The sequence below is a fragment of the Erpetoichthys calabaricus genome, chromosome 4 (genome assembly GCF_900747795.2).
Source record: "Erpetoichthys calabaricus chromosome 4, fErpCal1.3, whole genome shotgun sequence".
Taxonomy (NCBI): domain Eukaryota; kingdom Metazoa; phylum Chordata; class Cladistia; order Polypteriformes; family Polypteridae; genus Erpetoichthys; species Erpetoichthys calabaricus.
Window position 1 is genome coordinate 235,610,756 of NC_041397.2, and position 24,143 is coordinate 235,634,898.

General features: G+C 36.7%; 1 protein-coding gene across 2 annotated transcripts; it reads left to right on the top strand.

Moving 5' to 3' along the window:
- Positions 1 to 73: 73 nt before the first annotated feature.
- mix23 (mitochondrial matrix import factor 23) lies at positions 74 to 18,333 on the top strand. Of its 2 annotated transcripts, none has more exons than XM_028800450.2 (5): positions 74 to 229; positions 3,044 to 3,169; positions 5,890 to 6,036; positions 13,732 to 13,791; positions 18,058 to 18,333. In XM_028800450.2, exons 1-5 carry the CDS (start codon positions 74 to 76, stop codon positions 18,106 to 18,108), a joined length of 540 nt encoding a protein of 179 aa, XP_028656283.2. In that variant the 3' UTR covers positions 18,109 to 18,333. The 2 variants fall into 2 exon arrangements, with proteins under 2 accessions (XP_028656283.2, XP_028656285.1); XM_028800452.2 differs by lacking the exon at positions 74 to 229 and adding an exon at positions 596 to 710.
- The last annotated feature ends 5,810 nt before the right edge of the window (positions 18,334 to 24,143 follow it).

Genomic DNA, 24,143 nt, shown 5'->3' on the forward strand with positions numbered 1-24,143 from the left:
AAGCGTTATACTGCAAACGAAGTATTTGTCGTCAGTGTAAGGTTGAACTGTAATCTTAAATATTATGCAAGCTATGGCATCTAAGGTCTCCGTTAAAGGCGTCTATGTTCGATTATTATTTTCCCAACAGTCCAGGCAATTCAGTGGGCTCTTCCCGGCGGAACTCGTTTCAACTAATATGGCGGCGCCCAAGGAGAGTCTGAGTTGTGAGGACTTCTCGGAGTTTCAGGTAAAACAGTGCACGTTCCATTTAGAAACATCTTCAGGAGACTTACTTCTGAATGAATGAAGGGCTACTTTAAAAAAGCAATGCCGACTAATTACTGGAAGCGCGATCTGAAAGAGTGCCCTCCACCTTACTGAGGCGGTGTGACCCTTTAGCCAGTTGGAATTCAGAAAGATACTGGAGGGGGAGATTTCGACATTGTAAAGCAGTTAATGGAAATTGAACGTGTATTTTTTTCTTTTCTACCACTATTAGGAATTGGTTGGGTGCTGTTTTAGCTATTTTCGTCAAAACGTTTACGAATCGCCTTTAATGAACAGCGCTGTTTAATGGGCAGACCACCCGAACCCCCCCGCCCCATGTGCTCTACTTTACAATCGACACCAGTGGGAGTAAAGTTGGTCCTTGTGTGAAGAACACGAAATGCCTAATGTCACAGATTTGATTTGTGTTATTGTAACAACAGATCATCACTCGTACAATGGTCAGTAGTCAAACTGTTTAAACATGTAAATGTGAAGAGCTTTTTGTGCTGTAGAGCCTGAGTGGTTCCTGTTTTCTCAGTAAGATCAGGAAAGTCTGCCCCTGTTGCTTTAGCAGTGCTTGATATGATTTTATTATTGTTTAGTGGTTAGTAATGCTGCCTCCAAGGGCCACAGTCTCGGTTTCAAATTGTCTTGTCAGTGTGGCCACGAGGATCTCTCCTCCCCATGTAAATGTATGAGTGTGCCGTGCGATAAGGGTTGCCAGATTTGGAAGGCACTTTGGGGCCCAATCAGAGTCAAAATCCTACAAACTTTAGCCAAATTCAAGAAAGTGAATTGCCACTCAAATACACCTTCCTTACCCCCAAGCTGCTGCACACTACTCTGATTAGCCTATTAGTCTTATATTTTCATGAGTAGTCGAGGCGCACTCATTTTTGAGTGGTTTTCCCGAATGTCTCAGGCTTGCCAGGTCATTGGGAAAGGGGATAACGGGAGAAATCATATTTGTGCAAAAATATAACTGGGAGGGGGTTTCGTAAATATACAGGGGAGTTCTTGAATTAACTTTTTACAGAAGTAGGATTTCGTAAATTCTATATCTTCCCCCGTTTGATCGATGAAAGCAAGGTCTGCAGTAAACAACATGCTGAACTAAGGAGACCAGGATTCACATCCTGGGGCCTCCCTGCACGGAGTCTGCATGTTCTCCTTGTTTGTGTGTGGGTTTCCTCCTACAGTCCAAAGACATGCAGGTTAAGTGAATTGGTGATTCGAAATTGGCCCTAGTGTGTGGTTGGTGTGTGTTTATTTGCCCTACAATGACTGGCGAGCCCTGTCCAGCATTTGTTTCTGTCTTGCGCACTATGCTAGCTGGGATAGACTCCAGCAGACCCCTGCGCCCCTGTTCAAGACTAAGCAGGTTTGAAAATATGATCAATGGTAATCTGTCATTGCTCCACACCACTGTACTCACTCATATTGAAGTGTGTGTATTTTGTTAGGGTCCTTGGCGGTTTGGGGTTGATGCCATTTGACAGTGGTATGCTTATCGTGCCCCAGCCTATATACTCCTGTTATTTTTTTTCAAAAAGCTAACAAATTTTGAATGCTGTGCCTGGCCGTCAGCCTGTCATTCTACGACTGCAATGAATGTAATTACTCCGGACCTACAGGCTGTCAAATAAATGAACCACACGCTGTGGCGCAGCGTAAAGGGGCTTCGTCTCTGACACTGATGTCCGAGGTTCAATCCCCTAGAGAGGAGCAGTAGAGTGTGTACACCTGATAGATAGATAGATAGATAGATAGATAGATAGATAGATAGATAGATAGATAGATAGATAGATAGATAGATACTTTATTAATCCCAATGGGAAATTCACATTCTTCAGCAGCAGCATACTGATACAATAAATAATATTAAATTAAAGAATGATAATAATACAGGTGAAAAACAGACAATAACTATGTATAATGTTAAATGTTAACGTTTACCCCCCCGGATGGAATTAAAGAGTCGCATAGTTTGGGGGAGGAACGATCTCCTCAATCTGTCAGTGGAGCAGGACAGTGACAGCAGTCTGTCGCTGAATGAGGATGAGCCCAAAATGAGGACGAAACACGTGCCGCGTACTCTTTGCATTATTTGCCAGTAAAACTATGCAACATATATATATTCTGAACAGAAAGGATCTGTGTACCAGTCATATTCTGTGCCATTGTCATGATCCTCTGAAGTGCTCGATGGAATGGTGACCCATCTTGACAATAGTGTAGATTTTTTGTAACTACTTGGTCATCAGTGAATGATGACTGCAAGATATTTAATGCTGATGACCCTCTCCATTGCATTTTTTCTGATGTATTGTGAATATTGCCTAACTGTCTGCTTCCTGTTACTGGCTTCTTGACATTAAAGGATGAAATTGTTGTTGTGGTACCACTGTGTCAAAAAGCAAATCTTCTACTGTAAGTCATTGTATCACTAAGTGCACCTGTCGGTATAGGAGAAGGAATTGATGCTCCATTATTTTGTGTTGTGACTGTAAAAACATAATTGACAATTTTGAATGAACTAGTCAGTTGTGCCTGAAAGTTGTTAGGTGTAAATACGAGGAAGGGGGGTTGTTAGAGAACATGAATTGACATATTGCCTCATCCAAATAAAAATAACCTTAAGGATAAACCAAATCAGGCAAAAATTGCTGTTGATCCAGTTATGATTCCAGTGCCAGTATCTTAACAGTTAATGTAACTGTACCAAGGAATCTGTTATCCAGTTATGTTGTAAGTTACAATTTTAATTCAGTTTTTTTCCTTTTTTCACTAGGAAAAACTCAGGCTGTTGCGTACGCTAGATGACCGAATAGTGCATAAACTCAATACAACAGTTCCAACAATTTCTTTTGCTGGGAAAGTCAATCCAACTGAAAGATGTAAAGAGCTTTATGAATCTGTAAGTATAATGGTCATTCATTTTTTTCTTTATTCAATTACACTTCAGTGATTTAAATTAATAGAATATTTCAAATGCAGTGCCATGCCTAAGTATTTAAACCCTTTAAGATTTTGAAATGTTGTTGAATATCAAATGAAGCTTAAACACAATGTTTTAGTCTATTTATGTTTAAGCACAACCCCACATGCTCAAGACAAAAAATAAAGATAGGATTAGTTGTATACCAACAGATATCTTAAAGTCAAAAACTTAAACTTGATGCTTGTGTAAGTGTCCAGACCCTTGTATTCTCCTAGCTCTGATTATCCTAAACAGGATATACAGTAATTGCTTGACCACTGGCCTCTGGCTCTGAACAAATTAAGTTGTATTTTTCGTGGGGAAAAAAACTCCCTTCTGTTTAGGATAATTATTGCCAAATGCTAAATCTAAATGAATTTTCTGAAAATGAAGACTAAAGAACATTCTAGCTAAAGTTATAGTCAACATTTTTGGTCAACATGCAAAATAATTTCCAAAATAACTAGAAATGACTAACTTTTGATCATCAAAATATATCAATAGGATGTCCAAAACTGTACAACAAAAACGTTTTCTGTTCAACTTGCATGTCATTTTTTTACAGAAGAAAATGAAAATTTGAACGGACAATTTTAAAGGCACCCTTCCATAACATTTGTTTGCACAACCCTTGGCAATGATGACTGCCTCCATACGTTTGTTGTAGTCTTCTATAAGTTTGCAAGATTACATTTACTAAACAGATCTTTCAGCTCTTTCTAACAAGATTTTCAGTTGGATCAAGACTCTTTCCTAGCCAGTTTTACAGCCTGTTTATTTTTCACTTTAACTATTCTTTTGTAGTTTTGTTTGTGTATTTTTGTCATTGTCTTGCTGAAGTACTTATGACATTCGACCCATGCCTACTTTTCCAACACTGGGTAGCACACTCCCTGGTAATCCTCTCTGGAGTAGCCCCACCACATTAGGGATCCTTCAATATGTTTAAACATAGGTTGTTAACTGTTTTTTATTTTGTCGCTATAAACAAATCACTGATCTGCATTACCAAAGAAATGCATTTTGATTTCATCAGTGCATAGAACATTTTCACATAAGGATTTTGGTATGTCTAGGCAGATTTGGTGAAAGACCAGTCATGTCTTTTTGGGGTCCTCCTTGTCCCTAAACCCTTCTTAATGAGTGCTCCAGTCAAAGCTGTATCAGCAGTCTGTTGCATGATGTGAAAATGGTGGTCCATGGCCATGATACTGGAAAACTGAGTAAGCTGAAGGAGGTCTACCAACAATAATGGGCAAAATGCTGGTAGACTAAAAGACTGTAACCTGTTAGTGTGGCTTTTATCAGATATTAAAAACATGTAATTGATATGATGACAGAGGTGGAATATTTCAGTTTTTGATTTCTAAGATTTTTGCTGGAAGATAACCTGTTTTTTTTGTTTTTCTTTTTCAGCATGAAGGTTTATAATAAACACATTTTCTTTCGGTTCTATATGTTTCTTAATTACCCAGTTTTCTTCCAATTTGTTGAACACTAATGGGTTTGAGCTAATTGTAAGAGAGGCATTTCAAATATGGATTTTTTTCTTTTTATTCAACTGCAGTTTTATGTTATCAGCACCTGAAATTCACTTAATTTCTAGAAATGGTCATTGTCTACAGTCTAGAATAAATGTGATCATTTACTCAGCCTGAATAATTTGTCAGTGTGTATATACTGATAAACAAATCTACACAGGTTGTGAGAGCTAATTAAGTTAATAGACTGGCAGAATACACGACTGAGAGCAGACTTTTCAGGACAGCTTGCCGCATTCTGACAGGCAATTAATCTGGTGCCTGACAATGCCGGGAGAGCACTACAACTGTCCCCTTCTTGGTAAGATTATGTAAAATAAAGTCTGTGACTGAACTTCTCCAGAGAAGTCATGTAGTGTGATCGGGGCTTTACAGATTGGTTTGTCTTTGCTCAGCTTTAAACATGTCTGGGTTTATTTATTCCTCTGATAATTTTTGGTTAAACCCAACTTACAGTACAACAAACAGCAGGTTTACTTTACAGTGTCCACTTGCATTACTATCAATTATTGCAGTTTGCAGGCATAAGATTTTCTCAGTCATCTTACCATGATACGGTAAAATGCATTCCTGTTGGTTTGCTGAGATACTCATGGTAAATCTTTAAGACAGTTTTTAAAATGTACCTCAATCGAGGTGAATGCTGATTATCTTAAGACAGATTTGTGGGATAGTTTGGGTTTATAGTGGTGTTTTAATATTTCACTGTGCAATTTGCATGGCATTTTAAATGAAAATATTTTGGATATGAGCAGTCCGATGTTTTGCCTTTTAATATATTAACAGGTATTAAAATAAAACTGGAAACGTTGTTGGCTTTCTATGTAAATGGTGAATATAGGTGTTAAATTTACATCAAAGATATGTTTGTCTTCTAATATACTCTCTACTACAGATAATACAAAGATAATTTCTTGTTTGATTAATTTAAATAATTATTTGCATTGCAGTCACTCATGATTGATTTATTTATCAATTTTCATTTTATTTTTTTTCCTAATTCCTTTGTATTTGTCCAAGCAGACTAAATTCTTAAATTGTCATACATTTTTGTAACATTGTCCTTACAGCATAATGAAAGCCATTATTTTAAACACATTTCTTTTTTCTTTACAGTTACTTGAAGCTCATGGAAGCCGGGACAGAGCTATTAAATCCTGCATAGCTCAGACATCCAAAGTAGTAACCCAACTTCGTGCTGAGAGAGAGAAGGATGCTGACAATTTAACACTAATAAAGCAACTCAGAAATGAACAAACAAAGGTATAAGGCTAGGAATTTGAGATTCTCTTCTCTGGTTCTTGAATTTCAGGGTTGCTCAGTTTCAGTCTTGGAGGGCAACTGTAATTGCATGTTTTCATTTTAAGTAGTTTTTTAATTGGAGACTGGTGCCTTTTAGTGATCTCTAGGTTTAATTAATTTAATAGTTTCTACATTTACTTTGGATATACTTATTGAAGTCCTGGAAGGATCCGATTGACTGGAGATCTGAAATTTTTAGTGCAACCAAAATTTTGATCAGAATCTTATTCCGGCTCTGAACCAAAGTTATAATTCTGCTTTATTTTTAATGAAATGTAGCAATATGTGCTGCATGGTCTTTTGTTAAATAGAAGTAGGTTTATCATCTAACTTGCTTATTTAACTAATTTGTTTTTAAAAAATGGCTTTTAAAAAACCAGTACTTTGTAATATATTTTTATATTATATTTAAATATTTTTGTTATGTACAAGACCAATATAAATTGCATCTACACTTTTTCTTTTGAACATGTAACTATAAATCATCTTTATATTCACATACAGTATACTGGCATGTTTGTGCAAGGCACAAATGGCAACTAATTATAGTTGCAACAGAATGGATGATGAATGAGTTTGATGCTAAATTGTGAGTCCTGGAGAAGCAACAGATTATAAAAGAAATCGTGACTAGAAAGTTAATATAGGGGCATTTCTATTACAGAGATAAAATTATTATAACATTATGGTATATACAGCTGAAAAGGGCTCTTTGAGGTGTTGTATGCATGAGTAATGTAAATTTTAAATGTCCATGTATGTTTTACAATGACAATGATAAAACCAATAATAGACAAAAAGGTAATATGTACGTTTATGTGCAAGATTCATGGAAATTGCGAAACTGCTTCCATTTCCGTCCTAATACAGAGGCAGGTAAGTGCTACATTTTTTTTTATCTTCCATCATAGGACATGGAGACTGATATGCAGAATGATTGCTAACTTCACATTGTCTGTTTCTGCACACTTGTACATACGTTATTTGTTGTAATTTTATACTATTATTTTAAATTAAGTACAAGGTTGCGAACCGTGATTGTGATACTTAGGTACTTGTATTTATTTGGGTTGGTTGGGGCAGCAGAACCAATGAACATTTACATGTGGGCAGTGCTATTATTATTGCATGTACAGGTCGGATGTGGCTCTTTAAAAAAAGACCCATGCAGGACTTGTAACACAAGGATGATCCTGGTCACTAGGTTAAAAGTAAAAAGAATGGCTCATGTCTTTAAAACAAATTTGTATTGTGTGACCTCCCTTAAAATGCAAAAGTGAAGCAATTTACTTTGGTACATGGTTGAATTGGTTTTTTTTTTATTTAAAGTAGAGCTGTGTTGAATCTTCAAAGATTCTTATGGGATTTTCATGACACTTCTGTTGACTTTGGCTGTTTTTTGTTCTTTTTTAGTCAAAATGGTCTCATACAGCCTCAACCTAAACCTAATGTAACTGAAGCTGTAAGTGGTCAGTCTCTCACTTTTATTGCTCCACCTGTAACTTCTTGTAGTTTTTAATTGTATTTACTATTTTACTGTGCTAAAGGAGGGCAGAGTGATGGCTCTGAGGCTAGGGTTCTGCACTGGCAATTGGAAGGTTGCCTGTTCAAATCCCATAAACACCAGAAGTGACTGTACTTAACCCTTGAACAATGCTTTTAACCTTCAATTGTCTCGTCCTGGGTATGATGTTAACCTGCATCCAGCCCTGCAAGCAGGTCCTCCAACTTGCAGGGAAAACGTGGGGGTTGGTGGCAGGATTGGCACTCCAGCTACTATATTAAGAAAAAAAAAAACTGTTCCGGCTGCACTCGGGTTCCAGTCTGGGTGGTTCGTCATGTGGTAGTTGCGGCAACGTGCTGTAATCAGCGCAAGCTCCCAACCTTACTGTCTCTGTGCTATAGGAGATGAAGTTTTTGCAGATACTGTAAGTAAATTTCCAGATAGTAAATTTCTCATCAATCAAAATTCCATCAGATGCACTACACCTTTGACTAAAATGCACCTTGAGATCATGTTGAAAGGGTGTGGACAAGCACAAATGTGACGTACTATACTAATATCTGGTTGAACGAAAATGTTGTTTGGTCTTTAATGTAGTGCATGCTGCTTGTTGCATTTCTTCAAGAACAGATTATCTACTTAAACATTCTCTAAAAGACCACCACATTTATCTTGGTTAAAGATACCAAGTAAACCCAACCCTACATTTTACTTACATGCTTATTCAGGGCAGGGTCTCTGGAAAGCTGTAGCGTATCCCAACAAGCAAAAGGGCTCAAGGCTAGAACAACACCTGGAGAGGGCTCTAGTTCTTTGTGAGGTGTACAAACACACAGAGACCAATTTAACAATGGTAATTTATCTAACCTGGTTGTCTTTAGACTGTGAGAGATTATCTTTTTCCTAAAATAAGTGACACCTCATGGCACTGTTCATCAGGTGCAGAAAGATTTTGGGGCTTCCACTATTTTCTGTTTTCAGCTTGCCCAGTTTCTTTAAATCTCTTTACGATAGCTTGAATACCATACAAACCCAAACTGGCCCGCTATTACTCAAATAGCCTTGTTAAAGCAAAATGATGTTTATATCTGTCAAAGCTTGTTCTCGTAGCAATTTCAAAACTTCTAGAGGCATCCCATTTATGGTTACCATCCAGTACACACAATTATTTGTTAAAATGCACTTTGTATAGTTAATCACTACCTCATTAACATGAATTAGGCTTGCTGTTGGCATAATTTACCAAATATATTAAATGACTGGGGTGCCTTAAAGAAAGGTGTGTTTTGTTCTGTCCATCTCACAAAAAATTGTAAAACACATGGGATTTTTGTTACATTTTCTAACATGTTTGTATGTATTTATGTAAATGTTGGTGTATAATGTAGTGTATTCATGAGCAAATAAACACTTGTTGCCCTGACAACTAGCTTTAAAATAATTTTCTTGCATGGTTTAAGACTTCTGAACAGTAATATATATATATAGGTAAAGGTGAGTATGTGGGTACATATCCAGAATATAGCCAATGAAGTGAATTTAAAAGGCAGTTTGTTTTATTAGAGTTTTAATCATAAAATTAATAATACAAGGGAAATAAAAAATATTTTAAAAAAACTGTCTGCATCTTGGGCCTAAATACACAAGGCTGATCCCAATGTCTACCAGCAATGTTCCTACTATATTACTCACCTGCCAGCTTACCCTCCTTCTCCACTTTACACACTTTAACACTCTTGCTTCACTTCTGTCACCAGTTGATGGTTCCCCCATCTCTTTCTCCTGATTCCACACTCAATGGCCTAATGATCAGTAGGGATTTTTAAGCCTTGGGCAGTAACAATTTGCTGGTGAAACCGCATTTATATCTTCCAGGGTCAGAACTGGTCTAGAGCTGTGAGCTCAGCCTTTGGTATGTAAGCAGCAAGCACAAGCAAAGGCAGAGAGAGATGGAGAAGATGTTGCAATTGCAGTTATTCCTTAAGAATCATAAAAATTATGTTACATATTCAGGACAAGAAAAGAAAGCTGTTGTTATTAATACTTTTATCTATTTATGGAATTTGTTCACAAATAAAAAATACCTAATTGATGGTTGCTTTGAAGGTGAAAGTGACCAATCGGCTATCAGTTTAAGTTGTTTTAACTTGCAGTGAATGAGGGAATTGAAGTGGTGGTCAGAATAATACAGCACCATACTTAGCCCTAATAAATAAGCCAAGTCAGAAGTTTCTATATTTTTTGAGCTATTAAAAAAGCTAAACGTTCCCCTTTGAATAAAAAGTACCATCTGTTTGTCTCTCTATCTATAGTTGTACACCTCATTCATCCATTTTGTATTGAATTTATCTAGTTCAGGGGTGGGCAGTGTCAGTCCTGAAGAGCCACAATATGTGCAGGTTTTTGTTCCAACCCAGTTCCTTAACAAGAACTCAATTATTGCTGATGAAGTACATATTGCTTAAGTGACATTTTGATGCTTCATTTTAGTGGTCTCACTTGTTAAGGTTCTCCAACCTTAATTGCTTATTTCAATCTTAAACTGCTGCATTCAGTGTTTTAATTGCTCCTTATTAGCAATAAGATGTAAAAGACAAAGCAGCCAGCAGTTCTCCAGCTAGCTTTTTTCCAATTACATCTGTGTGTGTTCATCATGCACTGTTTGATTTAATAAAACACTTAATAGAAAAATTTGACAGACTGAAAATGATCTGTTTTAGGCTTCAAATCATTTGGATGATATCCTTGGAAAGGAAAAAAATCTACGATATAAGAGCCTTACATTGCACAGACTAACAAGCCATAAAATTAAATAAGGTCTGAGATTGGCAATGATTGGTTTCTAATTAAGCAATTGGGTTGGAATGAAAACCTGTAGCCACTGCGGCTCACCAGGACCGACGTTGCCTACCCCTGATCTATTTAATATTGACAGGAGGCATACAGAATACTAAGAATACTTAATTGCTATATTCAGCAAATACTTACATGTGTGTCACTAGTCTTGATTTTTACATTAAACTAATGTGCATTAACTATAACAACTAAAATATGCCAAATGTGGTAAAAACAGAAATAACCATGCTCGAATGGTACAGGAGCGAATGGGCTTCAGTTCAGTTTAGTTAATGCTATCCAAATTCTGGGTTAGTGCACATGTCTAAATAATAGCAAAGTCTGATCGGTTATGTGAGGTGGCTTAAAATTAGCTGAAAAAATGCAAGAATTTTGAAATAATCATAAATTAGCTTGATTATTTTAATATATTTTAATCACAAAAGTAGCCTTAAAGTTGCAAAAAACCTAATACTTCAAATATAAAACAACAGGAGTTTGAGACATTTGACTTTGTCCATTAAATTTTTTTTTTCTGTAAGTTTTATTTTCCAGCTAATGTCTTTCTCCATACTGTGATGTAATGTCACATCAGCAAATGTCACAAACCTGCCAAAGTGATTTTATGATATTCCTGATTAAAGATATGTACTGTTATAAATGCTGCTTTAAAGAGCTTTTGTAAATGAAAACATCCTGAGTTATTTTGGTTTTCACTAAATTACTGGACAGTGACATACAGTAATAATGTTTGATTTGTTTAAATTATTGGTTTTAAGCAGCGCTTACTACAGTTAGTAAACAGAAACTGTAAGTGAAAAAAATTAGTATGAGTGCATGGTAGATGAAAGGGGTAATCTACGATGATCATGTTATTGTTTGCTATGGTCCCCCAAACCCAATAAAATCCCCCCTATTTGATGTTACCCTGGAGTGAAATCCCTCTTCTCTGCCACACATTAAATTCAAGCTCTAAACTGTGTTTTTTTGTCAAATTAAAGTGTGGAAACTTTAGAGTTTCATTTTTACTCCTTACCAAAGCACATTATGCACAAATATTTCTTGAGATTTACTAGCAAGTTCAGAAATTGATATAGTACCTTTTTTTTTTTTGGTGTTAAAAGAATACACCATCCCAATTTAAAAAAAAAAATTAATTAAATTCATTTTTAATGTTAATTACCTTATGTAGTTTTAGCGATGTCCAGAGGAAAAAAATATAACCTCATGTTTTCATGGTGAAATTAAATATGAAAGATTCAAGTTGTACAGGACCAAGCGGTGACCAACGGCAGACAATGTGAAAAAAAGAAAAAGACTTTACTATTTATTGTTTGTGTGTAGTTTTCTGAAAGTAATTATTAATATCATTTTAGCAAAAAATGCACCGGTTTTTGCATGTTTTGAGCATTCATATGGATAACAGACATGTGGGTTATGCAACACAAGCTACATGAGAATTTTTATTTCTTTTTTCCATGGATGTTTTGTAGATTGTTTGCTGCTGTTCAGAGCTGGTCACTGCTGGGTCCTGTGTAATTTGTATCTTTCATATGTAATTTCTTCATGAAAACATAAGAGTAAAAAGTTTTCTTGGCCACCAATACAAACTACACAACTAGTTAAGTTTTAGAACACCTCAGGATTTCTAGCTTTTCTTCAAATTTAATCAGCTGAAATGCAATGAATGACTTAAAATGGTGAAAAAGTATTCATTAACCTGCCAGAGGTTTAAATTTAAAGTTTAGGTTAGCAAAAACTGAAAATAGGAAATATCAGAATATTAAAAAATGGGCCGCCTTCAGGGAACAAGTAATAGGTTACAGCCTACAGATTTTGTGCAGTAAGTAAATTAAACCTTGCAAGTTGAAGCAAACAATTTGCACATTCCTTAAAGGACAAATCAGGGCCTTGAAATACTCGCTGTGGACTACTGCAGACTGGAAGAAAATCTTACGGTCCGATGAATCAACATTAGAAGTGTTTGGCTCATCACACAGGGTGTTTGTACGCTGCTGAGTTGGTGAAAGGATGGTTTCTCAGTGTGTGACACTAATTGCCAGACATGGAGGAGAAAGTGTGATGGTCTGGGGTTCTTTTGCTAGAATTGGAGTTGGTGGCTTGCACAGAGTGACTTGCATTCTGAATCAAAAGGGTTACCACAGTTTGACTGTTATATCAGCAAAAGGTGGATACTTGGATTAATCAAAAATTTGAATACAATTTTGAACACTTAATGATTCTTTGGTTTATTTTTTATTTGCTATTGTTTATTTGTTCTATGCATTGATTTCATGAAACATTAAGACATTAAACTGCATGCATTTCCATATAACCTGAAAAAAACGGAGGTTTTCTAAAACTTTTGACCGGAAGTGTATATGGGGTGAGAAACATTTTAAAAACATATTTTTGTGTGGAGAATTCCTTTAATACCAAAAGAAAAAAAAATAACGTTACTTCAAATTTCTTTTGGAGAACCTCTGCCCTAGAAAACTCTTGGGACCATTATAGCTTCCCCTATTCCTCCCAGGTACCCCTGCAATCCTGACACTCAGTTCTCCCTTACATAAAATACACAGACAGGGCATGGCGCCCTCACACTCATTCACACCAAGTTAAGTTACCAATTGCTGGAGTGAGTTCCTGCACAAAATCCCGCAGATGTGGGAAGAATGTGCAAACTCCACACAAGCAACAAATAAGTGCTGGATTCAAACTCGGGGTGCTGAGTCTGTGAAGTATCTGTCTGTATTATATGAGGGGAGCACAATGTGTGTACAACAGTTTTTTAAAAAACATTTTGTTCTTGGGGATACTTAAGTTTGGAGCTTTATGAGATTTCAGAAAACACCACTGGATGAAGTCTTAAATGTTCATATTTAGCCTCTCTTGCTTATGTTGAAAGAGGACATATACAATACAATACAATACAATTTATTTTTGTATAGCCCAAAATCACACAAGAAGTGCCGCAATGGGCTTTAACAGGCCCTGCCTCTTGACAGCCCCCCAGCCTTGACTCTCTAAGAAGTCAGGGAAAAATGGGAGAAACCTTGGGAAAGGAAGTTCAAAGAGAGACCCCTTTCCAGGTAGGTTGGGCGTGCAGTGGGTGTCAAAAAGAAGGAGGTCAATACAATACACAGAACAGAACAAATCCTCACTACAGTATAAAAATAAAAATTTTAGAAGTACGGAGCGGAATTTAACAGTAAATTATATCACATAAGAAGATTTGAGCATATAATATATAATTGAGCAATGTTTTTGTTGTTGTACTCAAAATATTCTTTATATTTTATCTCTTTTTCTTTCAGTTAAAGCTAATGCAGTCAGAACTGAATGTTGAAGAGGTTGTCAATGATAGAAGTCTAAAGGTATGCACAAGTGAGACCAGATGTGATTTCTGTGTTTTTTTGTTTTATTTTACAAATCCAAGTAGCAGAAATAGGTGGCAGAGTGTGGAATGGTCTGTTTTCTCACAGTTCCAGAGACCTGCTGTGTTTTTTTTTATAAATTGCATTTTGACTAGATATTTACCATTTCATTACAATTTAAATATCTATGCCATAATTGGTTCCCGTCTTGTGTCTATTTTTATTTATATATTTGTACATTTTATTTATTAGGTGCTTTTCTTAACACTCAATGTGACCTTACAATGAAATTAAACAACAGTTATAGAGATATAAAAACAAATAGGACAATAAAATCAAATAACAATAAGGGTACAGATGTAGTAGCAAACATCAAAGCTATCTGGCTGTAACAGTGGAAAAACATATAATTGGTATGTCAGTTAGAAAAGATATGTTTTAAGGGCAGTTTTAAACTGTGTTATTGAGTCTAGCTGACGGATATGAGAGGGAAGACAATTTCAGAGTTGAGGGGCACTATTAGAGAATTCTCAAGCTCCCATAGAACAGAGTTTGATGTGTGATACAGAAAGTAAAGCTACAGATGAGGATCTGAGGGAAAGAGAGGGAATGCAAGTCTGTAGGAGATCAGTAAGATAGGGAGGAGCAAGGTGGTGGAGAGCTTTAAATGTTAAGAGCAGCATTTTGTATTGTATTTGGTAGTAAAGAAGGAGCCAGTGAAGTTGAGAGAGAATAGGTGTAATGTGTTCAGTGGATTTAGAACAATTGATTATCATAACAGCAGAATTTTTAATAAGTTGTAGGAGGTGGGTAAGTTTTTTTAGGGATACCAGATAGAATAGCATTACAGTAATTTGTACGTGAAGTGACTAAGGCATTAACCAATACTTCAGTACTGTGTTGTGTAAGAACAGGACGAAGTCTAGAAATGTTTCAGAGATGGAAGAAGGCAGTCCGAGAAACATTACTTACTGTATATGGGACGAAATAAAGAGGGTACTGTCTAGAATGACACCCAGGCTCTTAACCTGGGAAAGATGTTTGTGTTAATTAAAATGAAAGAATGGTTAACCTTAGTGTAGATTTAGAACCAATGAGGAGCATCTCAGTTTTATTGCTATTTAACTGGAGAAAATTGTGAGTCATCCATGACTTTATGTCTTGGAAATAGGCCATAAGAGTATTTGGAGGGAAAACAGAAGTGGATTTCATGGATAGATACAGCTGTGTGTCATCAGCATAACAATGAAAATTAATACCATGGTGTTGAAAGATATTACTTATTGGGGAGATAACAAAAAGAAGCGGCCCCAAAACAGAGGCCCGTAGAGCTCCCTGAGTAACCATTGCATTCTCAGATTTAAAGCCCTTTACTTGAACAGACTGCATCCTATCAATGAGGTAAGAAGAAAATCATAACGGACAAGGCCACAGACTCCAAAACAGCTAGTCGTTTCAAAAGCATCTGATGGGATATGGTGTCAAATGCAGAGTTGAGGTCACGAAATACAAAAATTGATACAAGTCTCATGTCAGCTGCCCGAAGAAGATCATTTGTGATTTTGACCAGGACAGTTTCTGTGCTGTGTTTATGACAAAAGTCAGATTGAAACTGTTTAAAAAGATTATTTTTTGGAAGATGGGACTGAAGTTGGGAGGCAGCTATCTTTTTCGAGACATTTTGCTATGAATGGAATATTTGAAATAGGCTGATAACTATTAAGGATATTAGAGTCTAAGCAAAGATTTTTCAGAATTGGAGTAATTGAGGCCATTTTTAATGAGAGGGGGGCTGTGCCAGTAGTAAGAGAAGAGTTCATTATTTTGTTATCATAGGGGGAAATATATGAAAAACAGGACTTAAAAAGAAATCCAAAAAAATTACAACAGCGTTTAACACTGAAGTTATGGTGAACAATATTTTCTGGTTGTGTAATTAGCCTGTTCATTATGGAAAAAAGAGCTCTAGTATTTTTCCCTCTTGCATTGATAATGTTAGAGTAGTATAGCAATTGACAAGAGGCAGTTTCCACCACCTATTCATCTAAGCTAGATACCTGAGCAGGATATCATCAAGAATGTTTCCACGTACCCACACAGATTGCAGCCAGCAGAGAACAGTTTTATGAGGGCTTGTGTTTTGGCTGAGAGAAGCAAGGGCAGGAATGCGTGATATCAGTTTTTAATCCAAGGTGAAGGGAGTTCCGATGCAAAAGGCAAAAAAAAACAAGTAAAAAGACTAATAGAAAAAATACACAACCAGAGCATCGGCGAGCAGCGGCAGACAGAAACACCAGCGTTAACTTCCGGTTCAGTGTCCAGTGGCCATTACACCACCAGCAGCAACCTGATGTCTAATGACAGCAATCTAAGTCTAATGATGGCAGGATAGTCTTCAGCTACCCACAGCCCTTTAATGAAAAAGCAAGATATACATATTGCTGGAATAACAATATAATAATTTTATTTTTGAGGGCCTTGTTGTATTACACCTGTGCTGTTGTTTGATGCAGGAATATACAGCTCTGAAGATTTACACATAAGAAGTACAGTATCACAGATAGAGTAAACAGAAAAACATACCTACGTACAGAAACATTTTCTTTCCTTTTTTCAAACCAGAATTGGATGCAAGAAAAAAAAATGAATGCTTTTATTGGATAAGTAAATGCGTGAAACTTTAAACGACTTTACGTTAGAGAGAATTGAATGAATTATAACTGCACATTTTCCCTTAAAATTAAGATTTAAAGGAATATTCCATCCAAATATATAATATAATATTTATGTTACTTACTTACCCGGTGTGTTTTGTAGTGATGACTGAGAACAATTTTTAATCTCATGTTTTTTTGGAGAACAAAGAAAGTTTATTATGTAATGAAAGCCAATGGTGACCAATGCTATGCATCAGCAAATGATATGAAAAGGAAATCTCATGTTGCTTGTGTTGCATTTCCAGACGTTTGCTTACAACATTTAAACATTTGTAAAAAGCTTTCATTTTTACTTACCAGTAATGTGATTGTTTGGATAAAAGCATCTGTTAAATAATAAAAAATGATTACCAAATATACTTGTGTTTAAGTTCTCCTGCGGATAAGTCGGGGCTTGATTTTACCATATAATTTCCGGTATTTTATAATGTCGGTTGTATAAGTTGAATGTGGAAAACTCACACTGTTGGTACAAGGGATTATGATATAACGCCCACCTGGGAGAGTAACCACGGAGCATGTATTGTGCCTATGTGACCACACGGTAATACCCAAACTATTCCAAAGTGACGTTTGCACTGTTTTGTGTATCTCACACCCTCATACACCTTTATCATAAAAGCATCCCTTATCTACGATGGAGTGTTCGATCAAAAGAAAATATGAAGCTGGTTTTAAATTAAAAGGCATTGAAGTGGCGAAAGAAATTGGTAACTACACTTCTGCAACAAAATTCGATGCAAGTGAAAAACTGATGCGAGATTGGAGGAGGCAAGAAGATGTAAAAAAAAAAAAAAAAAAAAAATGATGTGTCGCATTTTTGAACGGGCGTATAAGTCGGGGTCAGATTTTGTGATCGATTTTTCGGGTTTCAAGACCTGACTTGTATGTGAGTATATACGGTAACAGAAATCCATGGTTTCACTCTTAAATTTATATACAGGTAAGTACAGTTTTGTCTAAAGTAGCCAATTTCGTCTATCTGTATACAGTACTTGTATATGGTTGAGATGACAATAAAGCTCGCTTTGACTTTTAACTTTGCTTTGACTTTAGTTTTTTTTTTCTTTTTCTACTCAGCATAAAGTGTCACAAGTTGTTTCTCATTTATATAGTTCTATAGTACATTTTGTGCTGTGCTTTGAAGGATTTCCCATTATGGATGTATGTTCATCTGTCAGCATACAGATAGCTTTGAAGTCTTTGCTGATGGCTGCAACCAACAGATTCTAAATTCAGACGGCCAAATGCTTATTGTTATGGTTAGGGTTATACAGTTTTTTATGTTATGGGTGTATTATTTAACTGAATAAGAACTTCCACACTCATTAGGATGTATATTAATTAGTAAGGGATATAAGATGGCCTCCATGGCGATTGGACACACATTTAATATATTTCATAGCATCCTGACAGGCAGTAAACACTCCTGTAATGAAGCTATTTTTGTTGATGGTGTTAGTATTGAAATATTTCCTCTGCTAATTAAAACTATAACCTGGGTTTTGTTGCCATTTGAATTTTTGTCTTCTTTTTAATTGCTCTGCAGGTATTCAATGAACGATGCCGAGTACACTACAAGCCACCAAAATCACAATGATGTAACGGATTATTTACAGTAATCAATTGACTATATCTGGAAAATAATCATCGGTGGTGGACCTGGACATGCTGAAACAAACGGACAGTATTATATACACTGTTTATCGGATAGCTGTAAGCTATTTTGCCGAGTGGTACCCCACTTTCCTTTTTTTTTTTTTTTTACATACACTGTGAAAAAATTTTATATATAGAAATGAGAAATGATTTTTGAAAAGCAGAACTTGTGTCTGGTATTTTGATTAGTATAATAGCAGCAGCTGAAGATTGGAGTATGCTTCCATCCAAGAAGAAATGGGCTTTGAATGTCATCTTTGATTACTCCCACTTTACAAAAATTTTTCAATAATGACAAGAATAAGGTAATGAGACAGGCAATATTGCCGCCTCATAGCACTTTAACAGTCCATGTCAATTCCAAGCTGGAACCTTTTCATTGTGGAATGTGTTTGTTAATGTTTTTGTCAGCTTCTTCCAGGGACATACTGTAGGTTGAATAGTGACTTTTAAGTGTATATGTGTGACTGCTTTAAGGCGTGCCTTATGATGGGCTGTCATAATGACCAGTGCCTGTATTTATCAAGCATCTCAGAGTAGACAAATAGTCCTAACCGATCTCAAAAAATCTCACAGTGAGGCAAACTGTTAAGAAGTAGATGTAAAACCAATTTAACAATTTTCCTAATTAAGTAAATTGCTCCTAACTTCACTGGGATATAGAAGAGTTCATAATCTATACTAACTCATTAGGAGCAGCCAAAAAATGGGGTTTAGGCAGGAAAGATGGAATATGCTGAAAATGCTAGACAACAATGAACTCGTAAAATTGTATCATTTTGACAGATAGAATATTAACAAATCTTCTCGTTATCACTTATGCGGAGATGAAATGAAAGTGTTGGTAACCTCACATTTTTTGGCCACTGGGAGAATGCATGTTTACAGTAGTAATGCTTTGGATATGTTCCAACCAACCATTTCTCAAATTTTGCATCAGACTTTAAATATCCTTACAGTCCATGAGGGAATATGCTGATTTGTGCATTTTCCCCAGTACTTCATGTGAGGTAATATTAAATCCAGCTGCAGTCATGCAAGTTGGAATGCACAGAAAGATCATTGTCCCAAAAGTGAAAGAGCATACGTATATGAATTATCAAATTTCAGTATCAGTACTGTGGTCATGGCTACAAACTGTACTGTAGTAGCCAACATTTTACCTTGAAAACAGGCAGGGCTGGATGGATGATTGACAGTACACTGTCACGCAGGTAATACCAAGCTTTGCATTCCACGAGCCCCTGAAACATTCGAATTATACAGTTAGGTCCATAAATATTTGGACAGAGACAACTTTTTTCTAATTTTGATTCTGTACATTACCACAATGAATTTTAAATGAAACAACTCAGATGCAGTTGAAGTGCAGACTTTCAGCTTTAATTCAGTGGGGTGAACAAAACAACTGCATAAAAATGTGAGGCAACTAAAGCATTTTTTTAACACAATCCCTTCATTTCAGGGGCTCAAAAGTAATTGGGCAATTGACTCAAAGGCTATTTCATGGGCAGGTGTGGGCAAGTCCGTCGTTATGTCATTATCAATTAAGCAGATAAAAGGCCTGGAGTTGATTTGAGGTGTGGTGCTTGCATGTGGAAGATTTTGCTGTGAATGGACAACATGCGGTCAAAGGAGCTCTCCATGCAGGTGAAAGAAGCCATCCTTAATCTGCGAAAACAGAAAAAACCCATCCAAGAAATTGCTACAATATTACGAGTGGCAAAATGTACAGTTTGGTAACTGTAACTGTGAGAAAGACAGCAAGCACTGGTGAACTCAGCACGCAAAAAGACCTGGACGTCCACAGAAGACAACAGTGGTGGATGATCACGGAATCATTTCCATGGTGAAGAGAAACCCCTTCACAACAGCCAACCAAGTGAACAACACTCTCCAGGGGGTAGGCATATCGAAATCCAAGTCTACCATAAAGAGAAGACTGCATGAAAGTAAATACAGAGGGTGCACTGCAAGGTGCAAGCCACTCATAAGCCTCAAGAATAGAAAGGCTAGATTGGACTTTGCTAAAGAACATCTAAAAAAGCCAGCACAGTTCTGGAAAAACATTCTTTGGACAGATGAAACCAAGATCAACTTCTACCAGAATGATGGCAAGAAAAAAGAATGGAGAAGGCGTGGAACAGCTCATTATCCAAAGCATACCACATCATCTGTAAATCACGGTGGAGGCAGTGTGATGGCTTGGGCGTGCATGGCTGCCAGTGGCACTGGGACACTAGTGTTTATTGATGATGTGACACAGGACAGAAGCAGCCAAATGAATTCTGAGGTGTTCAGAGACATAATGTCTGCTCAAATCCAGCTAAATGCAGTCCAACTGATTGGGTGGCGTTTCATGATATAGATGGACAATGACCCAAAACATACAGCCAAAGCAACCCAGGAGTTTATTAAAGCAAAGAAGTGGAAAATTCTTGAATGGCCAAGTCAGTCACATGATCTTAACCCAACTGAGCATGCATTTCACTTGTTGAAGACTAAACTTCAGACAGAAAGGCCAACAAACAAACAGCAACTGAAAGCCGCTGCAGTAAAGGCCTGGCAGAGCATTAAAAAGGAGGAAACCCAGCATCTGGTGATGTCCATGAGTTCAAGACTTCAGGCTGTCATTGCCAGCAAAGGGTTTTCAACCAAGTATTAGAAATGAACATTTTATTTCCAGTTATTTAATTTGTCCAATTACTTTTGAGCCCCTGAAATGAAGGGATTGTGTTAAAAAAATGCTTTAGTTGCCTCACATTTTTATGCAATCGTTTTGTTCACCCCACTGAATTAAAGCTGAAAGTCTGCACTTCAACTGCATCTGAGTTGTTTCATTTAAAATTCATTGTGGTAATGTACAGTCCAAATATTTATGGACCTAACTGTACTTTACAAGCTTGGGAAGTTTCAAGGCCAGTGGAGACTCTGGGGGGGATTGGATAAATATAGCCTGGAGAAGATGAGGATGGATCATACAAAGAAGCAGGACTCATGACTCTGGAAGACAGTTGGGATGACTGGAAGAATAAACACAACTTCAAAAATGGGGCTGGAATAGCTGTGGTTAGTTCTGGAATAACTGTTACTTCATAAGACATTTCCCAAGGCCATAATAGTAAGACGATGATTTTTCTAGAAGTGGATCATTTATTGTTAAATAAACATTCCTGTTATTTGGCTTTACCAAGTCTCTCAGTCTTTCCATTTTTGTGCTCTTTTTAGAATTATTCTTGACTTTGTAGCAACAATTATGTGTAGCTAATAACAATATTCTTCCTAATTATATTTTCCTTCTTCTTCTATGTACTTCTCCTACTACTCTGAATATTATTGTTATTATAGTTATCTTTGTGGTGAAGCCTTAAGAGTTAGTATCAGAAACGTGCAAAGCATCCAAGGAAACCACAAACACATCATCTTAAGTGCTATTTTGCGACCCACGGTGCTGTAAAAGCATGACACCATTCATTCTCAAACCTGAACTCCTGCTCCTCAATGAGAGTCGGTGTAGAAAGCATCATGAAGCTCTGGGGTAGGACAAATTCTTATTCTAGTCAGACTTTTAGAGCAATTCTGAGAAGCATGATAAATATGGGCACAGGTACGAGAATGGAACGAGTAGAAGAGCAGGTGTTGGTCTGTTACTTTTATTATTTTCATTTGTGTCGATTCTCCCTATCACAATGACCACCGTTTTACAGGTACTCTTTGGAAAAAATTAAAATGTGCGCTGTTGTTCAAATCAACAAAATCAGAGACATCTTTCGAGTATGAAGCAATAATGCCAGGTAAGTTGTGTTTTTTTTTTGTTTAAATCTGTTTTCTTCTCAACCCCAGATAAAATCATAATTGCACTGTGCATTCAGCATAATTTTGTCTCCTTGTTCACGTTTGTGAGAATAAACTTATCCTCAGACTGTGTTCAATTGTAATGTGCATCTTAGAAGTGAAAATATGTTCTAGACCAGCGCCCTTATTTATTAAGTTTCTCAGTACTGTAGGAAAATGGTCTGAACTGGCGCAGAAATCTCCGAGTAATGCACATTTGGTCCTGTTCTTAGGATTAATGGCATTTTATCAATTTTTGTAACTGAATTCCTAAAAAGATGTTCATTTGACAGAGATTTAATAATAATAGTAATAAATCTTGTACTTCACATGATCGCTTCATCTACAGTACGTAAGGAGGCCAAGTGATCTCAGCTGCAATGAAGGTGTTGGTTATGTTTTTTTGGCCACAGGGAAAAATGCAGCTTTGCAATAGAAATGATCTACAGTAGGAATGTCACAATCAACCATTTTGTACCAAACTTTGAATGCCCTGACGACGTATGAGGTAAGATGTAGATTTATATATTTACTCACGACTCTACATGAGGTATTGTTAAAAGTAAGGAGAATTCATGCACCTTGCTGGCTTTTCTGAAACTGTTGCACATCAAGATCACTGCCCCAAATGTGGATGAGCCTGCATATGTGAATTGCAAGTGATAACTCCGTATCAAGACACGGGTGGTCAAGGATGCAAACTGTGTTGCAGTAACCAGCACATTACCCTGAAGATAAGCAGGGCAGGAGGGCTGATTAATGGCAAAATGTCACACAGGTACGCTGAGCTCTCTATTCCACAAACGTCTGCAGCATTCGTGTTACACTTTATAGGATTCGAGAAGGGAGGTGGAGCCTCATAAAAGACAAGGGGGGTGGGAATCACAGAGATGAGACATGGCCAGTGACCAGTAGCGGTTTGTAATGCGGGCCGCTGGGTCACCGCAACCCCCAATATTTAATAAGCTCTACTTAAATGAATTAGGTAATGTGACATAGTCATGAAATAAACTTGTTTTATTTCCACAACATGCCTGGTATGAGTGCATGTCATTATCCATTAAAACTTGGTTCCGACTTGTTCTTGTTTAATTTCTGTGTGAATACCTGTATTTCTGGAGTGAAGGGCGCTGGCCAAATGAGAGCATATGTAAGTCTTGGCTCTTTTGGCAAACAGGTGACCTGAGGCTGCCCTTTTATTGGTCGCTTTCTAATTTTTCTGGCCATGTAGCTTTCTGCGCCCCGGACACTCCCACAATCGTTGATGCACTATTTCATGTTCACATCAAGCGTTCACATTTCACACCAGCTATTAACGAAACTAGAAATGAGCGAGCGTGACTTCAGGGAGATGGCAACTTCAAGTGGAAGACCCTTTCATAAATCGTTCACTTGAAGAAAAAAAAAAAAGATAAGTCAGGTCGGTCCTGTCTAAGTTCCTTAAGTATTCAACAACAGGCAAATGATCGCAGGTGGTCAAGACCTGTCTGAGGAGGATAGAACTATCTGGAGAAGCTGGCATAGAAGCAGCTCTGTGATCGCCATTGTTAAAAAAACAATACAGTGATCCCCCGCTATATCGCGGTTCAGCTATCACGCCCCCACTATATCGTGGATTTTTCTATCGTGGAAATCTGTGGTTTTATAGTGATCATTTTTTATGGGTTTTTGACAACTTTCAACGTTGAAATAAGCATTTTTCTATGCTAAACTATTAATAACAACAATGTATTACTGTAATTATAACATGTATATACCTGTACTGTGCATAAATAAAAATGGAGTAAAAATTCAATAAGTACATCCTACCTGTAGTGTACTTATGCAGCCAATTCATAACAAAGCATACGGTTTTCAGCAGTCACTACGTGCGCTAGACAAATGTTCTTTAGAGCAATATTATAATTTATAATAACTAATGTATATGTAACATTTAAGCAATATACTAGTAAATCATAAAACATACTGTTACGTACAGGAATACGTAGACAGAGTCGCAGTTCATAACGAAATGTACATACGCTTTTCATTTGTCACTACGCATGCTAGACAAGAGTTCATTAGAACAATACGTATTCTAATTTATAATAACTATAACATAACTAAATATTGACGAAAATGCCGCAAAAAGTATATAAAACA

What these genes read in the sequence shown, in the direction of transcription:
- mix23 (XM_028800450.2), top strand. Translation starts at nt 74, where the DNA reads ATGGCATCTAAGGTCTCCGTTAAAGGCGTCTATGTTCGATTATTATTT. An exon ending in GTAAAGAGCTTTATGAATCT is followed by an intron (nt 3,170 to 5,889) that starts GTAAGTATAATG and finishes TTTTCTTTACAG; the next exon opens with TTACTTGAAGCTCATGGAAG. An exon ending in TCAATGATAGAAGTCTAAAG is followed by an intron (nt 13,792 to 18,057) that starts GTATGCACAAGT and finishes ATTGCTCTGCAG; the next exon opens with GTATTCAATGAACGATGCCG.